Genomic DNA, 19,387 nt, shown 5'->3' on the forward strand with positions numbered 1-19,387 from the left:
AACTCCTGTGACTATCCCCGTTTTAGAAATGAGAAAACTGAGACTCAGAGCTAACAGGTGGAGGATGAGGATTAAAACACAAGCCTTTTATCCATGATGCCCGTAAATGTCTACTCGCATGGATTCCTTGGCTCTTGTAGGAAACTTCTGGCAAGTAAAATTGACAATAATAATTACCGTGCAGAGCTCATCGCAGGAAGAGGTTAAGCGGGACAGCCCGGGGCATGCTGGTTATTGTAGGCTGGCGTTGGCGCGGTGCCTGGTGGGAGTTGTAGTACGTCCCGCGCACACCCTCCCTCGAAGAGGCGCTGCCCCATTCCTGGACGTCACAACCGGTCCCCAGAGCGGGATTCCTCCCGGGGCCTGCGCCTGGTCGCCGCTGTGCGCTTGAGCTGATAAACTCAGCTGATGGGGATAAGAGTCTTGTTTTATTGGATTTTGGGGAAGATTAAAATGGTTAATAAAACTAGAGATTTTAGAAAAGCACTTGGCACTAAGTGCAATATAAGTATTAGCTGCTATTATTACTTAATCCTCAATGACCCTTGCAAAGTAGCTGTTACCATTTCCATTTGTGAGATGAGAAAACTGAGGCTTAGAGGAGTTAGATGGCTTTTCCAAGGTCACACAACAAGGAAGGAGTAAAATCAGTTTTGGAATCCAGTTCTCTTTATCCTGTGTCACCTGCTGACTCTCCTGTGATGAGGGAGGTGGAGCCTGGGAGGTTTTGAGCAAAATGTAGGCAGGTTTGCCTTTCTGCAAAGTGCATCGTGCTGCCATGAGGAGACAGGGTGAGGACACCCAACTGGGCAGCAGCAATATTGGTGGCAGGGAACCCAGAGAGGTGTGTTGGGCACTGTTTACTGACAGTCCAGTTGCCATGTCCCCACATGGCGGGGTGGGTGTTTGGAAACTTTGCCTCCCCTCATAAAAGCTGAAGAGAAGGTTGGGCGCCCTGGCTCACGCCTGTAATCCCAACACTTTGGGAGGCCGAGGCGGGCGGATCACCTGAGGTCAGGAGCTCGAGACCAGCCTGGCCAACGTGGCAAAACCCCGTCTCTACTGCAAATACAAAAATTAGCCGAGAGTGGTGGCTTATGCCTTTAATCCCAGCTACCTGGGAGGCTGAGGCACGAGAATCACTTGAACCTGGGAGGCAGAGGTTGCCGTGAGCCAAGATTGCACCATTGCACTCCAGTCTGAGCGATAGAGTGAGACTCCGTCTCAAACGAACAAAAAAGCTGAAGAAAAAGCCTATTTTTGTCCCCTTTCCTCCTTCCTACCATATGAGGTTGTAATGATTAGAACCAGAATCCTGCGTGATATCGCTGAGCTACTGAAGGAATCGTGGGGCTGCCCACCTGCAGACTTCTGAAGACGTGAGGTAATGTGCCTGTTGCTTAAGTTGTTCTTAAAGGTAGGTTTTTGTTACCTACCACCAAAAAGCATACCTAATCCATACAGGAAGCTGATGCAGTGGTTCAGTTGAGAGGCATATAGACCTGACTGTTCTGCAATGTTCATTCATGAACTCTGTTCTCAAGTGGGAAAACACTAGGGCTGGTTTGGAATCTCTGGGATGTGAAAGGCATGAGTAGTTTGAAAAAGTATATTCGAAAGGTGGAAAATCAAAAATTATATAATGTTATCCACAACCTTCATATTTCCTATTTATAGTTAAGGAAAACCCCCAACCTCTTGCTATAGTTTTTATAACATAAGCTACAGAAAGTAAAGCTGACAAATTGTTGACAGGAAGGGCTGTGGACTTGCAGAAGACAGAGAGGATAATCCCTGGGAAGGGATGTGTAGTTAACAGGGTGTGTGATGAAGCCAGGCATGGTGGCTTACACCTGTATCCTAGCACTTAGGGAGGCTGAGGCGGGTGGACCACCTGAGGTCAGGAATTCGAGACCAGCCTAGCCAACATGGTGAAACCCCGTCTCTACTGAAAATACAAAAATTAGCCGAGCGTGGTGGCTCATGCCTGTAATCCAGCTACTGGGGAGGCTGAGGCAGGAGAATCACTTGAACCTGGGAGGCAGAGGTTGCCGCAGCATTGCACTCCAGGCTGGGCAACAGAGCGAAACTCCATCTAAAACAAACAAACAAAAAAAACCCAACAGGATGTGTGATGCATTTGCTAGTGAAATTCTATGGCATATATGTGGAGTCATGGTTCCCTGAGGTGTGTCTAGCCATAGCGCTGAGACATCTTATTTAATGTCTGATGTAGTTTTGAAATATACAGTCAAAAAGAGGTGGAAGTGGGTGGGCAGGAGGCCTTGGTGCACTTCATTAACTCACTCTATCAGTGGACATCTCAGTTGTTTCCATTGGCTTCTTCTGATACAATTTTTATAATGTCTGAATTTTGTATTATATGTTACTTTTGTGGTCAGGGAAAAAGGAATGAAAACCAGGGGTCTGAGGCGGGGAGACAGGGGAATAAAAAGGATGTTTCCTTAATTTATAAAGAGCCCTTGCAACTCATTAAGAAAAAATAACTCAAAGATGACAGTTATAGCAAATATTTATTGAGCATTTGCCATATTCCAGGAACATGGTATTTTGTATATAATAATGTATTTAATCTTCACACCTATCCTATAAGGTAGGTACCATTATTATCCCCATTTTGCAGATGAGGAAACTGAGACACAGAACGGTTAAGTAACTTGCCCAAAGTCACAAGCTTGTAAGTGGCAGAACTGGGATTGGAATCCTACACTCTTAACCACTACTACCCTGCCTTCCAAGAAAAATAAGAAAAGGGCATGAACAGATGAGGAAATGCAAATGCATTTTAAACTCACAGTAAGATGCCCAATCTCACACAACATATTGTATTTCAGTGATTTGAAGATACACGTTTTTACTTTTTTTTTTTTTTTTTTTGAGACAGAGTCTCACTGTGTCGCCCAGGCTGGAGTGCAGTGGCACGATCTCAGCTCACTGCAACCTCCACCTCTCGGGTTCAAGCAATTCTCCTGCCTCAGCCTCCCAAGTAGCTGGGACTACAGGTGCCTGCCACCACGCCCAGCTAATTATTATTATTATTATTATTATTGTATTTTTAGTAGAGATGGTGTTTCATTATGTTGGCCAGGCTGGTCTTGAATTCCTGATCTCGTGATCTGCTCGCCTTGGCCTCCCAAAGTGCTGGGATTATAGGCGTGAGCCACCGCACCCAGCCACATTTTTACATGTGAACATCTCTGAAATCAGGATGCATCTTAGAATCAGTGACATCTTAGAATCAATGAAATACAGTAAGAGAAATGCAAATTAAAACCACCTATCAGATTGGCAAAGAACAAAACATTTGATAACATGCTGTGTTGGCAAGGGTGTGAGGAAACAGGGACTCTGAAAACTTGTGAACTTAAACCGGCATGGCCTCTGGAAGACAATTTGGTATGCACTATCAAAATTTAAAACACACTCATGGGTCAAGCCTGTAATCCCAGCACTTTGGGAGGTTGACGCACGAGGATTGCTAGAGCACAGGAGTTTGAGACCAGCCTAGGCAACAAAGCAAGACCCTCGTCACTAAAAATAATAAAAAAGATTAGCCCAGCATGGTGGCATCCACCTGTAATCCCAACTACTTGGGATGGGAGGCTGAGGGAAGATAGCTTGAGCCCAGGAGGCAGAGGCTGCAGTGAGCTGGGATTGCACCACTGCACTCTAGCCCAGGTAATAGAGCAAGACCTTGTCTCAAAAAAAAAAAAAAAAAAAAAAAAAAAAAAAGGCCAGTTGCAGTGGTTCATGCCTGTAATCCCAGCACTTTGGGAGGCCGAGGCGGGCAGATCATGAGGTCAGGAGATCGGGACCATCCTGGCTACAGGGCGAAACCCCATCTCTACTAAAAAATACAAAAAATTAGCCGGGCGTGGTGGTGGGCGCCTGTAGTCCCAGCTACTTGGGAGGCTGAGGCAGGAGAATGGCGCGAACCCGGGAGGTGGAGCTTGCAGTGAGTCGAGATCGTGCCACTGCACTCCAGCCTGGGTGACAGAGCAAGACTCCATCTCAGGAAAAAAAAAAAAAAAAGTCAGATCCATTCCATCCTGAAGTTGGAACACTATATAGCTGTAAAAAATAATAACATTTTGTGAGCACTATCTCCAAAATATATTAAGTGAAAAAAGGCAAGGTGCAAAACTGTGTGCATAATATCCTACATATTGTGTGAAAAGGAGTGGGGCAGACACACCCCTCTGCCTACATAAGGCATTGCAAGTGTCTTGTCAAGGTGATGGCCTCTAAGGAGGGGAACTGAGTACCTGAGGGAACATGAATGGGGAGCAATTTACTCTTCATTCTAGACCAGAGAGAGGTTGGTAACTTTTCTCTGTAAAGGGCCAGATTGTAAATATTTTAGGCTGTGTGGACCATGTGGTCTCCGATGCAACTATTCAACTCTGCTGCTGCAGTGCAAAAGCAGCCTTGGACAATGTGTAAATGAGGGGCATGGCTGTGTGCCAATTCAGGTTTACAAACTGGAATTTGAATTTTCTGTGTTAGGAAATATTGTTCCCCCTCCCTCAGCCATTTAAAAAATGCTCATGGCTGACATAGTGGCTCACACCTATAATCCCAGTGCTTCGGGAGGTTGAGGTGGGAGGATCACTCGAGGGCAGGAGTTTGAGACCACCCTGGGCAACACAGCGAGACCCCATCTCTTAGAAAAAAAAAAAATTAGCTGGATGTGGTGGTGTCCATCTGTAGTCCTAGCTACTCAGGAGGCTGAGGTGGGAGGATCTCTTGAGCCCAGGAGTTTAAGGTTACAGTGAACTGTGAATGTGCCACTGCATTCCAGCCTGGACAACAGAGCAAGACCCTGTCTCTAAAATACAAACAACCCACAAAAGCTTCTGAGCTATAGAAAAGCAAGTGGGCTGGATTTGGCCCACTGTCCAGGGTCAGCTGATCCATACTCTAGCCCCTTTTATATTATTTGATACGAGTCACTGCGCCTGGCACGATTCTTATTCTTTACCTATGCAAGCATTACCTATTGCAAAAAAAAAAAGTGTATATACATACATATATGTGTATATATGGGTAGCTTGAAAATATTTTTGGTTGATCAAAAGGGGGGTTGGCTGGTCGCGGTGGTTCATGCCTGTAATCCCAGCACTTAGGAAGGCCGAGGTGGGCAGATCGCTTGAGCTCAGGAGTTCGAGACCAGTCTGGGCAACATGGTGAAACCCTGTCTCTACAAAAAATACAAAAAGAAACTAGCTGGGGGTGGTGGCACATGTCTGTCATCCCCACTATTCGAGAGGCTGAAGTGGGAGGATTGCTTGAGCCTGGGAGGTTGAGGCTGCAGTGAGCGCAGATCATGCCACTGTGCTCCAGCCTGGGTGACAGAGCGAGACTCCGTCTCAGGGAAAAAAAAAAGGGGGCGGTGACGGAGTTGAAGTTGGGGGCAGGTGCCCTAAGGTGTGTGCCCAAGCCGCCTCTAAAGAACAGTAAGCACAGAGGGGTATTCAAGTTCACTACAGCTCCCCTGGTGGAGCCGGAAACCCATCTGTTAGCCCTGCATGCCACTACCCTGTGCCACCACTAGATAGCAGCACATGCCCACCTAAAACCAAGCCACCCTGCAGCAGCTGGGAGGAAGGCTGCAGGCATTTGGCCCATGCACCCATTTTGTTTTGCCCACAGTACGTTTTAAACACGGAGCCAGCATTTTTAAAGTTTAGATTTCTGGCTCCTGTTTAACCAACTGCTGTGAGTAGCAGCTGCCCTTTGGGCCTGATGTCTCCAGGTCATCCCAGTCCCCAGCGTCAGCGGCCCTTTTCTCAGGCATGCTGCATTGCCTCATAGTGGACACATTTCTCACCTGCCACTTGCCTTACCTCCCTCTCCACAATGGGAGCTTTAAAGCACAGGGGCTTTGGGTCAGACGCTGGCTCAAATCCTGATTCTGCCATCTACCAGCTCTGTGACCTTGGGCATATTACATGACCTCTGTGCCTCAGTTTCCCCATCTGCAAATGGTGCAAAGAGTACTCACTTCTCAGAGTGGCAGGGACTGCTTGACAGGACCGGTGCCAGAGCTCTCTGTACAGTCTGACGCAAAGTTAAGTGCTCAGTAATATTAAGTAGCATTTTTCCCTGTCTGGCCCTCATAGGCACTTGTTTGCAAGTCCCTGATCTCACAAGTGGCCCCAACACTCTCAGACCCAATGCAGCACACCTTCTGGTTTTGAGAAGGACTTTTTTTCCAGCCCCCAGGATGCAGAAGTGAAATGGTCTGAGTCTGAGGCCTGCTCTACCCTTACTACCTGTGGGACCTTGGGGGAGTCACTTTACCTCTCTGGACTCAGGCTTTGGGGTTTTGTCGGCTCCAGGGGAACTGACATAGATTGGTGGGGCCTGGAAACCAACACCACAGTCACGAGGCTACTCCTCTGGCCTCTAAAAGAATTTAGCTGCCTGTCCCATCCACCATTGACTTCTTTTTGTAGCAGTGCCTTAGGAAGTGGTGAGCACAACCCTGCAAATCCAGATGGACATTTTTCAGCCCTGGGCAACCAAAGCATTTCACCCCACTGGCCAATGTGATTGGTTCAGGGGTGGGCACATGACCCAGTCCAGACCAAAGAGAGCCTGCCTTGGGACTTCCACTGCAACTATTGGGAAAGCACTTTCAACTGAGATTGCTGAGCTGGTCTAGCAAGTCTCAACTCAGAAAAACAGAGCTTAGGGAGACCACGTTTTGATGAATCATGTGAGCCCCTGGGTCCTGCCAAACCTTAAGTCAGAACACCTGTGGACTTTTCCGTTTCATGAGCTGATACAATTATTTTAGCTGTTTGCTTTAATTTTCTGTCATTTATGAGTTGTCGAATTCTAATACCCTTCCTTGTGTGGTCCCCTCAGGCAGTCACAAAAGTCTAGTGGTGGGCAAAGGAAAATGGCATTATGGATCACATTTTAAAAAATAAATGTCATGGCTGGGCACGGTGGCTCATGCCTGTAATCCCAACACTTTGGGAGGCCAAGGTGGGTGGATCACCTGAGGTCAGGAGTTCGAGACCAGCCTGGCCAACATGCCGAAACCGCATCTCTACTAAAAATACAAAAATTAGCCGGGCGTGGTGGCGGGCGCCTGTAATCCCAGCTACTCAGAAATGTCATTGTCTGTGACTGCTCTGGAGTCCTTTAGGCATTTCCCTGTCCCCAACAGGCTTTCTTTTTTCTGGCTAATATTGCAGAAACTAGCTAGCCTAGACTAGCTATTGACTATGTCTGTAGTGTTCACTACAGAATCACAGTACCTAGTTCATAGGAGATGCCTTATAATTACTTATTCAACGAATAACAAGTTACTAATTTGTCTACAATGTCCTGACCAGGTGCAGTGGCTCATATCCCAGTACTTTGGAAGGCCAAGGTGGGAGGACCACTTGAGGCCAGGAGTTCAAGACCAACCTGGACAACATAGTGAGATCCCATTTCTTAAAAAAAAAAAAAATATATATATATATACCTAAGCCAGGTGTGGTGGCACGTGCTAGTCCCAGCCACTCAGGAGGATCATTTGTGTCCAGGAGTTCAAGGTTGCAGTAAGCAATTACACCTCTGCACTGTAGCCTGGGTGACAGAGCATGACCCTGTCTCTAAAAAAATAGTAATAAATACAAATAAATAAAATGACCAGCAGCTCCCCACTCACCTTAGCCTATAAGTCTCTGTATAACAAAGTCCATGTTTTCCCAACCTTGTCTTCCATTTTTTCTTAGCTCATTCTAGTCCAGCCACAGTGGCTACCTCACTGTCTCTTAAAATCTCAAGCTTGTTTTTTGTTTGTTTTTTTTCTGAGCGAAGTCTCGCTCTTATCCCCCAGGTTTGAGTGCAATGGCTCGATCTTGGCTCACTGCAACCTTCGCCTCCCGAGTTCAAGCGATTCTCCTGCCTCTGCCTCCCAAGTGGCTGGGATTAAGTCGTCTGCCACCATGCCTGGCTAATTTTTGTATATTTTAGTAGAGATGGGGTTTCACCACGTTGGCCAGGCTGGTCTCGAACCCCTAACCTCAGGTGATCCGCCCACCTCAGCCTCCCTGCTGGGATCACAGGTGTGAGCCATTGCGCCCGGCCCCAAGCTTGTTCTTGCCTCAGGGCCTGTGTACTTGCTGTCCCATAAAGAGGCCTCTTCCCTCACTTCTTTCCTGTCTGGCCTCCTCTCCTCCTCCAGGTCTCAGCTCAGAGGCTCTTCATGACCACTCTGCCAAAGCAGCATTGACCCTGCTTTTCCAATGTGGTTCTGTCCTGTTTGATTTTCTTCACAAACCACCACCTGAATTTCCATGTGCATTTATTTGTTTATTGACTCTTTCCCCAGGAGGTCAGCCCCACCAGGACAGGTCTTTGTTGGTTCTTTCACCGCTGTACCTGTGTACAGGAGAGAGCCTGGCACACACCAGGTGCCAGTGAATATTTGCAGACGGAAGTCACAAACAGGGATCAGCCATCGTTACTTTATCATCATGATCAATAAGAAAGACCACTGTCCTCACCCAATCCCCTCCAAAAGGCTTTGGAGCAGATGTCAACATTAATTCACTGTCTTAGGTGACAGGTCTCATCCTGAGGCCCGGGTTAGGGGGAGCTGGGAATGGAGTGTCGGGCCTCACGTCTCAGGCTCCTTGATAACCCCCCACCCCACCCAGCCAGGAAACACCACGAGGCAGCCAAGGTTAAGTAGACTCTTGCTGCTTTGTTATAAATATATTATGTACATCCAAAACATGACATTAAAATATTACTCCGTGTTACAGAAAAGATATTAAGGCTTTCTATTATTTACATTAAACAAGCAAGCACCTTTAAAAAAAAACAAAAACAGAAACAAAAAAGCCCTACTCTTCCTTCTCTGACATACTCTGGCCAGAGGGGATACTGTGTCCTCTTCCAAATAACCAAGACCCTCTGCAGGGGCTGTGCCCTGTGAAGATATCCTGGTATTGGTAACATCAGCTCTGGCAGGGTGGGGGCAGCAGAGAAGTAGGGGTCTAGACGTGGGCAGGAGGTTCCAGCCTCTTCTGGCCGGCTACCCTCAGACCCCTGCTGAGCTTCGCCATCCTTGGGGGACAGGCTAGGCTGAAGGTGGTGGCTGGGGCTGTCCAGCCTTCCGGGGTCAGTATGCAGGGCCGTGGCAGAATAATGCTCCGCGACGCTTAGGTGTGCCTGGGGGCTCCCCAGACCACTGGGGCCAGACAAGGAGGGAAAGATAGAGGCAACTCAGTGGCCCCAACGCCAGCCACACTGAAGGGCTGCCCAGCAGGGCAGGGGCGGCAGGCGTGCAGGGAGTGGATAAGCCTCCTCTCTACCAAGGGAGGCTGGCAGAGTCAGGCTTGTAGACAGAGCAGCTCAGGTGGCTGAGGAGGGGCCGAGGAAAAAAAACAAAAAAAGGAAATTAAAAATCAGTGGCTCAAGTATTCTGTGTCATGAGGGGTGGGCTGGGGGTACCCGGGCCCAGCCCAGGAGATGTCCTCTCCATCTGGAGGGGCCAGCTCGAAGAGGCTGGAATTTGGCAGATGGCTTCGGTTTGGGGGCTAGGGAAGGTTGGCAACCAGGTAGCAGGCTCAGAGAAGTTATTTGATCTTCTGGGCCCATTTCATGTCATCTGCCCGAGGCTTCTCGCCCGTCAGGCCCTGGATGAGGTCCTCCAGGCGTCGCCAGAAGCCTATCTTCTCCAGAGGGTAGTTGAGCCAGCCTGCAGTAGAAATGGCAGCGGGAGATTGAATGGGAGAGAGAGTCAAGGGGACATTGGGAGAGAGCTGACCTTCACTGGGCTGGAGGGGCCCAATGAGGAGTGAGTCAGTACAGGATAGGACAGAGGGACCAGCCAAGGAAGTGGAAGTAGGGGCCTCCCAACAATGGGCCTGGGGCTACTCAGGCCTCCAACCCCCATATTCATCTACTTTCTTACTATATACCAGGCACTTACTTATATTTGAGTACTTACTACATACCAGGCACTGTGGTGGCCTTATCACTCAGCTCAAATGCTACCTCTGCCAGGAATCCTTCCCTGAGCACCCACTCAAGCAGCACCCCAGGTTTCTCACATTACCCTTTCTTTTTTTATTTTGAGACAGAGTCTCACTCTGTCCCCAGGCTGGAATGCAGTGGCGTGATCTCAGCTCACTGCAACATCCACCTCCCAGGTTCAAGCAACTCTCCTGCCTCAGCTTCCCGAGTAGCTGGGACTACAGGCATGCACCACCACGCCCAGCTAATTTTTGTATTTTAGTAGAGATGGGGCTTCACCATGTTGGCCAGGATGGTCTCGATCTTTTGACCTGGTGATCCGCCCGCCTCAGCCTCCCAAAGTGCTGGCATTACAGGCGTGAGCCACCGCGCCCGGCTCTATTTCTTTTCTTTTCTTTTCTTTTTTTTTTTTTTAATACAGATGGGTCTTGTTTTATACAGGCTGGTCTTGAACTCCCGGGCTCAAGCAATCATCTCGCCTTGGCTTCCGAAAGTGCTGGGATTACAGGCGTGAACCACCATGACAGGCCACCCTCTTTCATTTCTTTATAGCCTTTATGATAACCTGTAACCATCTTCGTTAATTCTCTATTTTCCTGTTCTGTGTTTGTTTACCCCCCAATCCCCAAATGGAACATCATCCCCAAAATGCAAAACACCATTCCTTTCACTGCTGATCCTCAGTGCTTAGAATACAGCCAGGCGCAGAGTAAGTGCTCTATAAATACTGCTCACAATCTTACAGCCTTCCAGCTCACCACGAGGTAGATACTAATATCAGTCCCATTTTCCAAATGAGCACACTGAGGCTTAGAGAAGAGTTTCCCAGTTAGCAGGTGGCCAAACCAGGATTGGAACCCAGGCCTGCCTAAGTAGTTAACCCATCTCTTAAATAGCCTAAATTCTAATCCCTCCACCTGCCCTCCGAGGAGCACAAGTTGAGAACATGAAAAAGAATTTTTTTTTGTGGTTCTCAATTCTGTTTCCAGAAAGACTTCAAGAAAAATAGTAGCTGTAATTTATCAAGTACCTACTACACACCAAACACTGCATTTGCCATTCCCACTATGGCCCTAAGAAGGTGATATATGAAGGAGGGGGCTGCAGTCCTCCTTTGTGAGGAGAAAAGCAGTCCCCAGGGAGGTTTATGAGTTTCCTAAAGGCGCATATGGAGAAGCTGGGAGTTAGGCCTGAGGTGGCCCGACCTGATACCTTGAAAGCAGCCCAGCTGGCCCCAGAGAAACCCCCCGTTCACCTCACTGCTTTCGCACTGGCCGCTAACTGAGCGGGGCATGTGGGCCTCCTTTCCCTTCTTCCACTGCACCGGGCATGTTCCTGCTTCTGGCCTGCGTGCTTCCTGTTTCCTTTGCTGTAATCTGTGCCCATCTATCTGCAGGGCCCTCCCACACTTCTCTCCTCCCTCTTCCATTGCTCTGCCCCCAACTCCACTCCAGTCAGGAGCCTCTGCCATTCCGGAAACACACCAAGCAAGCACAGGCCAGCCTCAGGGCCTTTGCACCTACTGTTCCTGCTGCCTAGAGTGCCCCCACAGAGGTCTGCACAGCTTTGTCCCTCAGCTCCTCAGGGTCTTTGTTCAAGTGTCACCTTCCCTGACCACCCCATTTAAGAGGTAAAGTCCCCCAATTCCTTCTCCCAGCCCCTGCTTTATTTTCCTCCATAGCAGTTAGCACCATTAGCTGCATTACATATTTTATTAATTCGTTCCAGCTCCCTCACTAGATGGTGAGTGCCACAAGGGCAAGGATCTGTGCTTTTTTTTTTTTTTCGAGACAGTCTCGCTCTGTCACCCAGACTGAAGTGCAGTGGTGTGATTTCAGCTTACTGCAACCTCCGCCACCCAGGTTCAAGCAATTCTCTTGCCTCAGCCTCCTGACTAGCTGGGAGTACAGGTGCCTGCCACCACGCCCAACTAATTTTTGTTTTGTATTTTTAGTAGAGACAGGGTTTCACCATGTTGGCCAGGCTGGTCTCCAACTCCTGACCTCAAGTGATCCACCCGCCTTGGCCTACCAAAGTGCTGGGATTACAGGTGTGAGCCACTGCACCCGGCTGATTCATGCTATTTTGTTTGCTGCAGGAGCCTAAGCCCAGAGCACTGCGGCATGTGGTAGGTACTTAATAAATACGGGATGATGAGTGGCTGGAATCACAACGCCATGAAGTCGGGGGAGAGGGCTTTGTCTGTCTTATTTACTGTGTCCTCAGCACCTAGAATAGTGCCTGGCACACAGCAGGTGCTCAATAAATGCACGATCTGAGAAACTGTTCCAGAGGGCAAGGACTGTGTGACCTCCCGCTGTGATCTCTGCCCCTCTGACCCCGAAGATGGTGCAGTGGTTGGGGTGGGGAAAGCCCATTCCACGCCACCGGTGGCCGCACCTGTGGTGATGCAGAAGTAGGTCTCGTGGGGTGAGACATGGTGGATGCGATGGTGTTTACGTGGCAGGATGACATGCCAGTCCTGCAGGAGAGTGACCCAGCGTGGCAGCCCAAAGTATGTGTGTGACCACTTGTGGATCTGGTTGGTGAAAGTGCCGAAGATGATCAGGCAGAAGACGAAGCACTCCCAGGGGTATAGCTGCTCCAGGGCTTCTGCAGGTTGGGGAGAGGGGGGCTGGCACAGCTGTCACTCGGGATGGGGAACCCACCCCAACAGGCCCTTACCACCTGCCCCTGGGCGGCTCCTGCGCTGGGCAAGCACCCAGGATTCTCTCCCACCCCCTGCAGGGTCACAGGAGAGCTCAGGTGCAGCCCTGGGCTTCAGACTTTCCTCCTGCTCAGGAAGCAGGCATAATGGCATAATAGGATAATGGCGTAAGCACGGCAATGGCTAGGAATGTGGACTGCAGTCAGCTGGAGCTGGGTTCCGACCCCTGCCGACATTTCTTGGTGGTATGAGCTAGGGTCGGTGACTCCACCTCTTAGAGGCTTAGTTTCCCCATCAGGAAAATGGGAATGATGACTTCACTCAGGTTCCCTAGAAGCGGAGCCTGAAACAGGTTCTTGTATATGTGATTTATCAAGGGAGCCTCCAGGAAAAAACCTCAAAGGGAAGGAGGGAAGCAATATATGGCATGGGAAGAGCAGAGCGAAGATGGGGTGGGCGTCCTATCTCAGCCTGTTCCTGCAAGGAACTCTGAGGCTCTTTAGAATTAGACCCACTCAGAGGCAAAAGGACTGCTTCGGAGGCATTTTAGTCACTGGCTCCAGCCTTATCCCAAGGGGAGAGGTGGCACCTCCCCTCCATCCCTGGAGAAGCTGGGAGCTGTCAGCAGCCACCTCTCACAGAAGCAGGGGATGGGTGCACCCCCAGGGGGAAGGGGATGGGCAGGGTGCCACAGCACCCACTACATGGCACTACACATCCTCAGCACCTCTACCCATGGGAGGCTGCCTGAAGAACCAATGGGTGTTAAGGTGCCGGAAAAGGACCAGGCCCCACTCTACCTCCATCTGACAGATAAGGCAACTGAGGCTCAGAGTGGTGAAATCACTTACTTTGGGATAAGTCTCTCTAAAAATAGGCAGGCCCTGTTTTCACAGCCTAGACGTTTTCCACTAGGCCACAGTAGTAAAACCCCAGAAGCCCTGCCAGGCAGGTAACACAAATGAATATGGGGACGTTGGTAAACCAGAAAGACGCGTCCTGTTAAAGGCAGTGGCTGCAGCTCAGCTCCCACCCAGTGAGGCCAGGTGGGAACATGGACCCAGAGGGGCCAGAGCAGATTGTGCAAGAGAAGCTGGAAACCCCGATCTTTATGTCAGCTTTCCTGATTTTACATGAAGACAACGAATGAAAACTCGTTTAAAACACCATAAGGAGCCAAACACATAAGCCCCAGAAGGCTCCTGGGGGTGGGCCTCTGCCCCCAAGACCCCCTCCTAGCCCACCACTAGTTGGGCGTCTCACCAGGGCTGTGGGTGCGGAATTTGTAGGCCATGTTTAGCAGCGGCAGCAGTGTCACCAGGCAGTTGTCCCCATTGGTTTCGATGAAGTCGTGCCGTGTGATAGCTGTCGGGTCAATGTGGTGCTCCCGGAAGGGTCGGATGAAAGCCTGGAGTTGAGGGGGACACAGCTCCAGCAGTCAGCCTAAGGTGGTTAGCTGCTCTCCACGGCCCCCTAAACACACTCACCTTGGGCTCACCTCCCACCTTTGCTCCTAAGTTCCCTCCACCCAGGATGCCTGAACATTCCCGCCCCGCCCACTGCTGGACACAGACCCCACCCAGCCTTTGGGGAGATGAGCCGAAATGACCCTGGAGGGACTCTGGGTTGGCACTGTTTGTCTCTGGGCCTCAGTCTCCCTACCTGTGCTGTGAGGGGGCTTGGAGGCAACCTCTGCCTTTACTCCCCAACCCAAGGCAGTTGAGGAGGTCCCTCCAAGTAACAGGTGGGACCCTCCGGACACCTTGCACCTCCTGGGGTAACAGCCTCTCCTCCTTAGTCCAATCTCTTCAGACAGGGCTGACCCCGCCCCCTGGCTGAGAAAGAACATGTGACCAGGCCCGGCCAATCACAGCATCTCTTCCCTCTGGCCATTGACTGCCTGATGGCCCAGCAGGTGACCCAATCTGGGCCAATGGGAGTGAGCCATGGGACTTCAGTTGTCAGAAACTACGGGAAGGAGAAATGCTGTTCTTCCGGGAGGACAGTTCTCTTTTCCTGGAAGCTGGAAGGATGGGTCTCTGGGCGGTGAGAAACCACACACACTGGCCACCTCATGAGGGGAAAGTAGAGACAGAGATGGAGGAAGACAGAGCCTGAAGAATGTGCTCTCTTTGTCCTACTGGATGCAGCCATACCTTAATTTGGCTCTAACCCTGAAATCTTCAGTTACATGAATCAGTACTCTTGTTTGCCTAAGCCAGTTTAGATTTTCTGTCAAAACCAAAAAAGTGTGACTAATACAGGATAAAATGAAGTTAAAACAGCAAGGAGCAGCAGGGGAGACAACGGAAAAGCAAGACACCCCCAAATTCAGGGGTTCTGGTGAGGCAGGCACATATCTAAACTCTTGGACCATTGCAAGCCTGACGCTTTTGCTTCCAAAATCCCAAGGACTCCTGTTCTAGTCTTGCAGGACAGGGGTAAGGGACAGGCTGGGATGATGGTTCCCATCTTTCAGATAGGGAAATAGTCTCAGAGAAGAAAGATGACTCACCCAAGGCCATACAGCCCAACCTCCTTCTTGAGGACATGGTTAGGTCAACATACTCACCTTCCCCACAATGGGCAGCTCCACGGAGCCCCATGTGTCAGCACCCCAGTGTACCAGGCCAGACAAGAAGTCAGCAATGAGAGCCCCTGCAACTGTGGACAAGAAGGGGGTGAGTGAAGGGACATCCCTGCACCCCCCCAATCAGAATCACTCATTCATTTACTCACTTGCCTGCTCATTCATTTGTTAGGAGGGGAAGGTGTCCCTTCTTCTCTAGTTGGGATGTTTTCTTCCCTGAACATGGAACCTCAGGCGTAACACTCCTGCCTGTCACTTGCTGTGCCCCAGGGGAGATGCCAAGACTCATGTGCCTGGAGAGTCTGGAGAGCATAAACTGGGCATGCCAAGATCAGTCCAACCTTTCCCTATTAGGAGCTGGCTGTGCCCTTCTCTCTGCCCCACATAGGGAAGTCTGCTCTGCACCAGTGCTGCCTGGAACTGGAGCAATGTCCTTCTGGGTTTGGTGTTAGAAAGAAAGTACCTTGGCCAGGTGCGGTGCCTTACACTTGTAATCCCAGCGCTTTGAGAGGCTGAGGCAGGCAGATCACTTGAGGTCAGGAGTTTGAGACTGGCCTGACCAATATAGTGAAAACCCGTCTCTACTAAAATTACAAAAATCAGCCAGGCGTGCTGGCATGCGCCGGTAGTCCCAGCTACTTGGGAGGCTGAGGCAGTTGAATCACTTGAACCTGGGAGGCGGAAGTTGCAGTGAGCTGAGATCGCACCACTGTACTCCAGCCTGGGCAACAGAGTGAGATCCCGTCTCAAAAAAAAAGAAAGAAAGTACCTTACCTGCAGATAGAAGCCTCGCTGCTCCACCCCCACCCCTCCAGCTTTTATCAGCAATAAACATGATTATTTGGTCTCCAGCAGCCTTTTCCTTGTTTCTGTTCTCAATCTGTTCGGAACTTGAGTAGGTGCCCTCAGAGACTCCAACACCATTCACTCACTTCAGGGTTCAGTAGATATGGACTCAAATTCCAGTTCTCGCACTCACTAGCTGTGACGTTGCATATGTTATTTAGCCTCTCTGTGCCCAGCTTCCTCTTGTAAAATGGGAATGACGTGACTGGGCGCGGTGGCTCACTCCTGTAATCCCAGCACTTTGGGAGGCCGAGGCGGGCGGATCACCTGAGGTCAGGAGTTCGAGACTAGCCTGGCCAACATGGGGAAACCCCGTCTCTACCAAAAATACAAAAATTAGCCAGGTGTGGTGGCACACGCCTATAATCCCAGCTACTCAGGAGGATGAAGCAGGAGAATTGCTTGAGCAGGAGATGGAGGTTGCAGTGAGTCGAGATTGTGCCACTGCACTCCTTCCTGGCCAACAGAGTGAGACTCTGTCTTGAAAAAAAAATAAAATAAAAGGGAATGATGCTAACATTTATGAGCACTTTCTCAATGCCAAGCACAAGTGCTTTACAGGCTAAATGAATCCTCACCATTTGTTGGAAATTGGAAGCATTTTTATTCCCACTTTATAGAGGTGGAAACTGAGGCTTCCACCCCATGCCACCTCCCATCACTCTCCTCTTTCACTGCAGCCCAGGCCTACTTTATCACCTTTCCCTTGTATGCCTCTGTGTCTTTGCATTTGCTGTTCCCTCTGCCTGGAACATTCTTTCCTAAGATGCAACACAGCTTACTTCCTCACCTCCTTCAGATGTTTACTCAAATGTCCTCCCTGGACACCTGATGGAAAATTGTAACCACCTCATCTTCCAGCATTTCCAATCTCCTATGTATATTGTTCTCCAAGCACTCAGCACCTCTGACTGCTCTTTTGCTGGTGTATTTTCTCCCCCAACAAGGAGGTCGGCTCCACCATGGCCAGGGCTTTAGTCTCTTGTTTGTGGCTGCATCCCAGCTCCTGGCACCTATTCAGAACTCAGTAGAGCACTACTAAGTGCAGTGTTTGGCACACAGTAAGCCCTCAGGCCATATGATTGTTGCTGTCATTTAGTCAATCAACTAACACTCCACAAAGGCCTACTGTGTGATAAGCTCTAGGGACAGAAACATGTCAGACACTAAACTCATGTCTATGGGAACACTGTAAAATCCAGCAGAGGATGAAGGCGGCTGTGAGTGATGACACGTGCAGCCCCCTGGCTCATGGGGCTTCAGATAAACCCCTCCCCAGACTCAGTTTGTCTGTGTCAACTGGTTGTCCGAGGTTCTGAGTTCTGCTGGTGCCCTCAGCCCCCTGGTGACAGGGGACCAGGGTCTTGGGGTACTGTAGAGACTTGCAGAAAAGCCCTGGATGCCTCCTGGGTGAGACTTGTGGTTGAAGGGACAAAAGTAAGCACGCAAGTCACTGTGAATGTGCAATCCTGACGTCCGGGCCCGGGGTGAGGGGCAGCCGCTGGGCGCAGACTTTCTAGAGGCCCTGTGGTATCCATCACAGGTGCCAAGCACAGGAGGGGTGGTGGGGGTGGGGGCAGCACAGCTTCATGCAGGCACCTGCAAGTTCCTGGTGATAAGGGTGGGAGGGCAGGTGGGGACAGGTGGCAGCTATACCTCCTGGCACACAGACGCCTCAGGACAGGCTGAAGGGTGTCACTGCATAGTGGCTGGGCTGAGGTAAAGGGGCTGGGACTCAGCAAGGCCCCAGAGCCTGTGCACCCAGTGCCCCTGCTCTGGACTGGGCAGTCTCTGCTCCTTGGTGATGGGGAGGGTGGACCCAGGCCAGGGGCAGGGGAGGGGGTGTCGAAGGCAAGGAAGGTTGAAGCCCGAGAAGGGCTTCTGGATTTTCTGTTCCTCTACCCAGCACCCCACCCCCACTCCAGATCCCCTGTGCTGGCTCCTCCTCAGTCATCTTGCGCAGAGCGAAGGTCAGCCAACCCTTCTGGCTAAAGCCATCCTTCCGGGCAGCTGCTCTCGCTCACATCTCCCTGCTTCATTTATTTCATGGCACTTGTCATACCCTGAGATGGCCTCATTTGTCATCCCTTCTTGGATGAAGAAAGAGGCCTGGAGAAGTTGAACCACTGCCTCCCAGTCAAGTGGCCTGGAAGTGGCAGTTATGGGATGCGAAGGGGCCTGTCAACCTGCCTCCAAAACCAGCACCCTTTTGTGTCCTTAAACTGCACTGCAGCAGGTCCACGGCATTATTACAGCCCCTACTGCATACTTTGGGATGTGTATGCACTGCCTCTGTGTATGCACTGCCTCTGTCTACCAGCAGGGACAAAAGGCCATGTGGCCAAGAGGTATGACAGAGCTAGATCAAGTGTTGGGGGCCTCAGCATCTTTACTTGCTTAATGAGGTCAACTGAAGTATCTTGAGGTCCTGTCCCCATAGCTCAGCCTAATGACATCTCTAAATGCTGCCTTCAGGTCGGGCTGGAGTGCAGTGCAGAGTTGCAGAGCTCGCACCTCCCAGCACTTTGGGATTCCAAGGTGGGCGGATCACCTGAGGTAGGGAGTTCAAGACTAGCCTGGCCAACATGGTGAAATCTTGTCTCTACTAAAAATACTAAAAAATTAGCCAGGGATGGTGGTGGGCACCTGTAATCCCAGCTACTCGGAAGGCTGAGGCAGGAGAATGGCTTGAACCTGGGAGGCGGAGGTTGCGGTGAGCTGAGATTGCACCACTGCACTCCAGCCTGGGTAATAAGAGCAAAACTCTGTCTCAAAAATGAATGAATGAATGAATGAATGAATTCTGTCTTCATGAAAGAAATAGCTACAGAGGAGAAGTGACTAGATATCATAAGGGTAAGGCCTTACAAGGGATTCAGAGTTCAGGTTCCTTGTTCCCCGAGTTCTGGGCTCCTGATGAGATGGGGACAAGCCCCTTCCCCTCCCTAAACCTTGGCTCATTTTACGTTATAATTGAATATAACCTATAAACAGTAAAGGCCATAGGCCTTACACAGCTCACAGCCTTTTTACGCATAGACACACCTGTCTGACCACCCCCCAGGTTAAGATAGAGATTCTATACCTACATAGAATATAAGGGGTTGGCAAACTTTCTTTAAAGGGTCAGGCAGGCCGGGCGCAGTGGCTCACACCTGTAATCCCAGCACTTTGGGAGGCTGAGGCAGGAGGATCACTTGAGGTCAGGAGTTTGAGACCAGTCTGGCCAACATGGTAAAACCCCGTCTCTACTAAAAACACAAAAAAATCAGCTA

General features: G+C 50.1%; 2 protein-coding genes across 2 annotated transcripts in view; both read right to left on the reverse strand.

The window, feature by feature from the left end:
- UBE2V1 (ubiquitin conjugating enzyme E2 V1) overlaps positions 1-275 on the reverse strand; it is a 38,064-nt gene extending 37,789 nt beyond the window's left edge. The window contains exon 1 of the mRNA XM_017888151.1: positions 178-275. The gene's annotated coding sequence lies outside the window, so the exon portion shown is untranslated. The remainder of the gene's footprint in view (positions 1-177) is intronic.
- An 8,041-nt stretch (positions 276-8,316) lies between these two features.
- The window catches only part of PEDS1 (plasmanylethanolamine desaturase 1), a 29,925-nt gene continuing 18,854 nt past the window's right edge, over positions 8,317-19,387 (reverse strand). The window contains exons 3-6 of the mRNA XM_017888144.1: positions 15,249-15,340; positions 13,940-14,084; positions 12,409-12,621; positions 8,317-9,730 (exon numbers count right to left, since the gene is read on the reverse strand). Of these exons, the coding sequence (XP_017743633.1) occupies positions 9,609-9,730; positions 12,409-12,621; positions 13,940-14,084; positions 15,249-15,340 (572 nt within the window). The 3' untranslated portion in view covers positions 8,317-9,608. The remainder of the gene's footprint in view (positions 9,731-12,408; positions 12,622-13,939; positions 14,085-15,248; positions 15,341-19,387) is intronic.

Source organism: Rhinopithecus bieti, unplaced genomic scaffold (assembly GCF_001698545.2).
Source record: "Rhinopithecus bieti isolate Rb0 unplaced genomic scaffold, ASM169854v2 scaffold_15834, whole genome shotgun sequence".
Classification (NCBI taxonomy): Eukaryota; Metazoa; Chordata; class Mammalia; order Primates; family Cercopithecidae; genus Rhinopithecus; species Rhinopithecus bieti.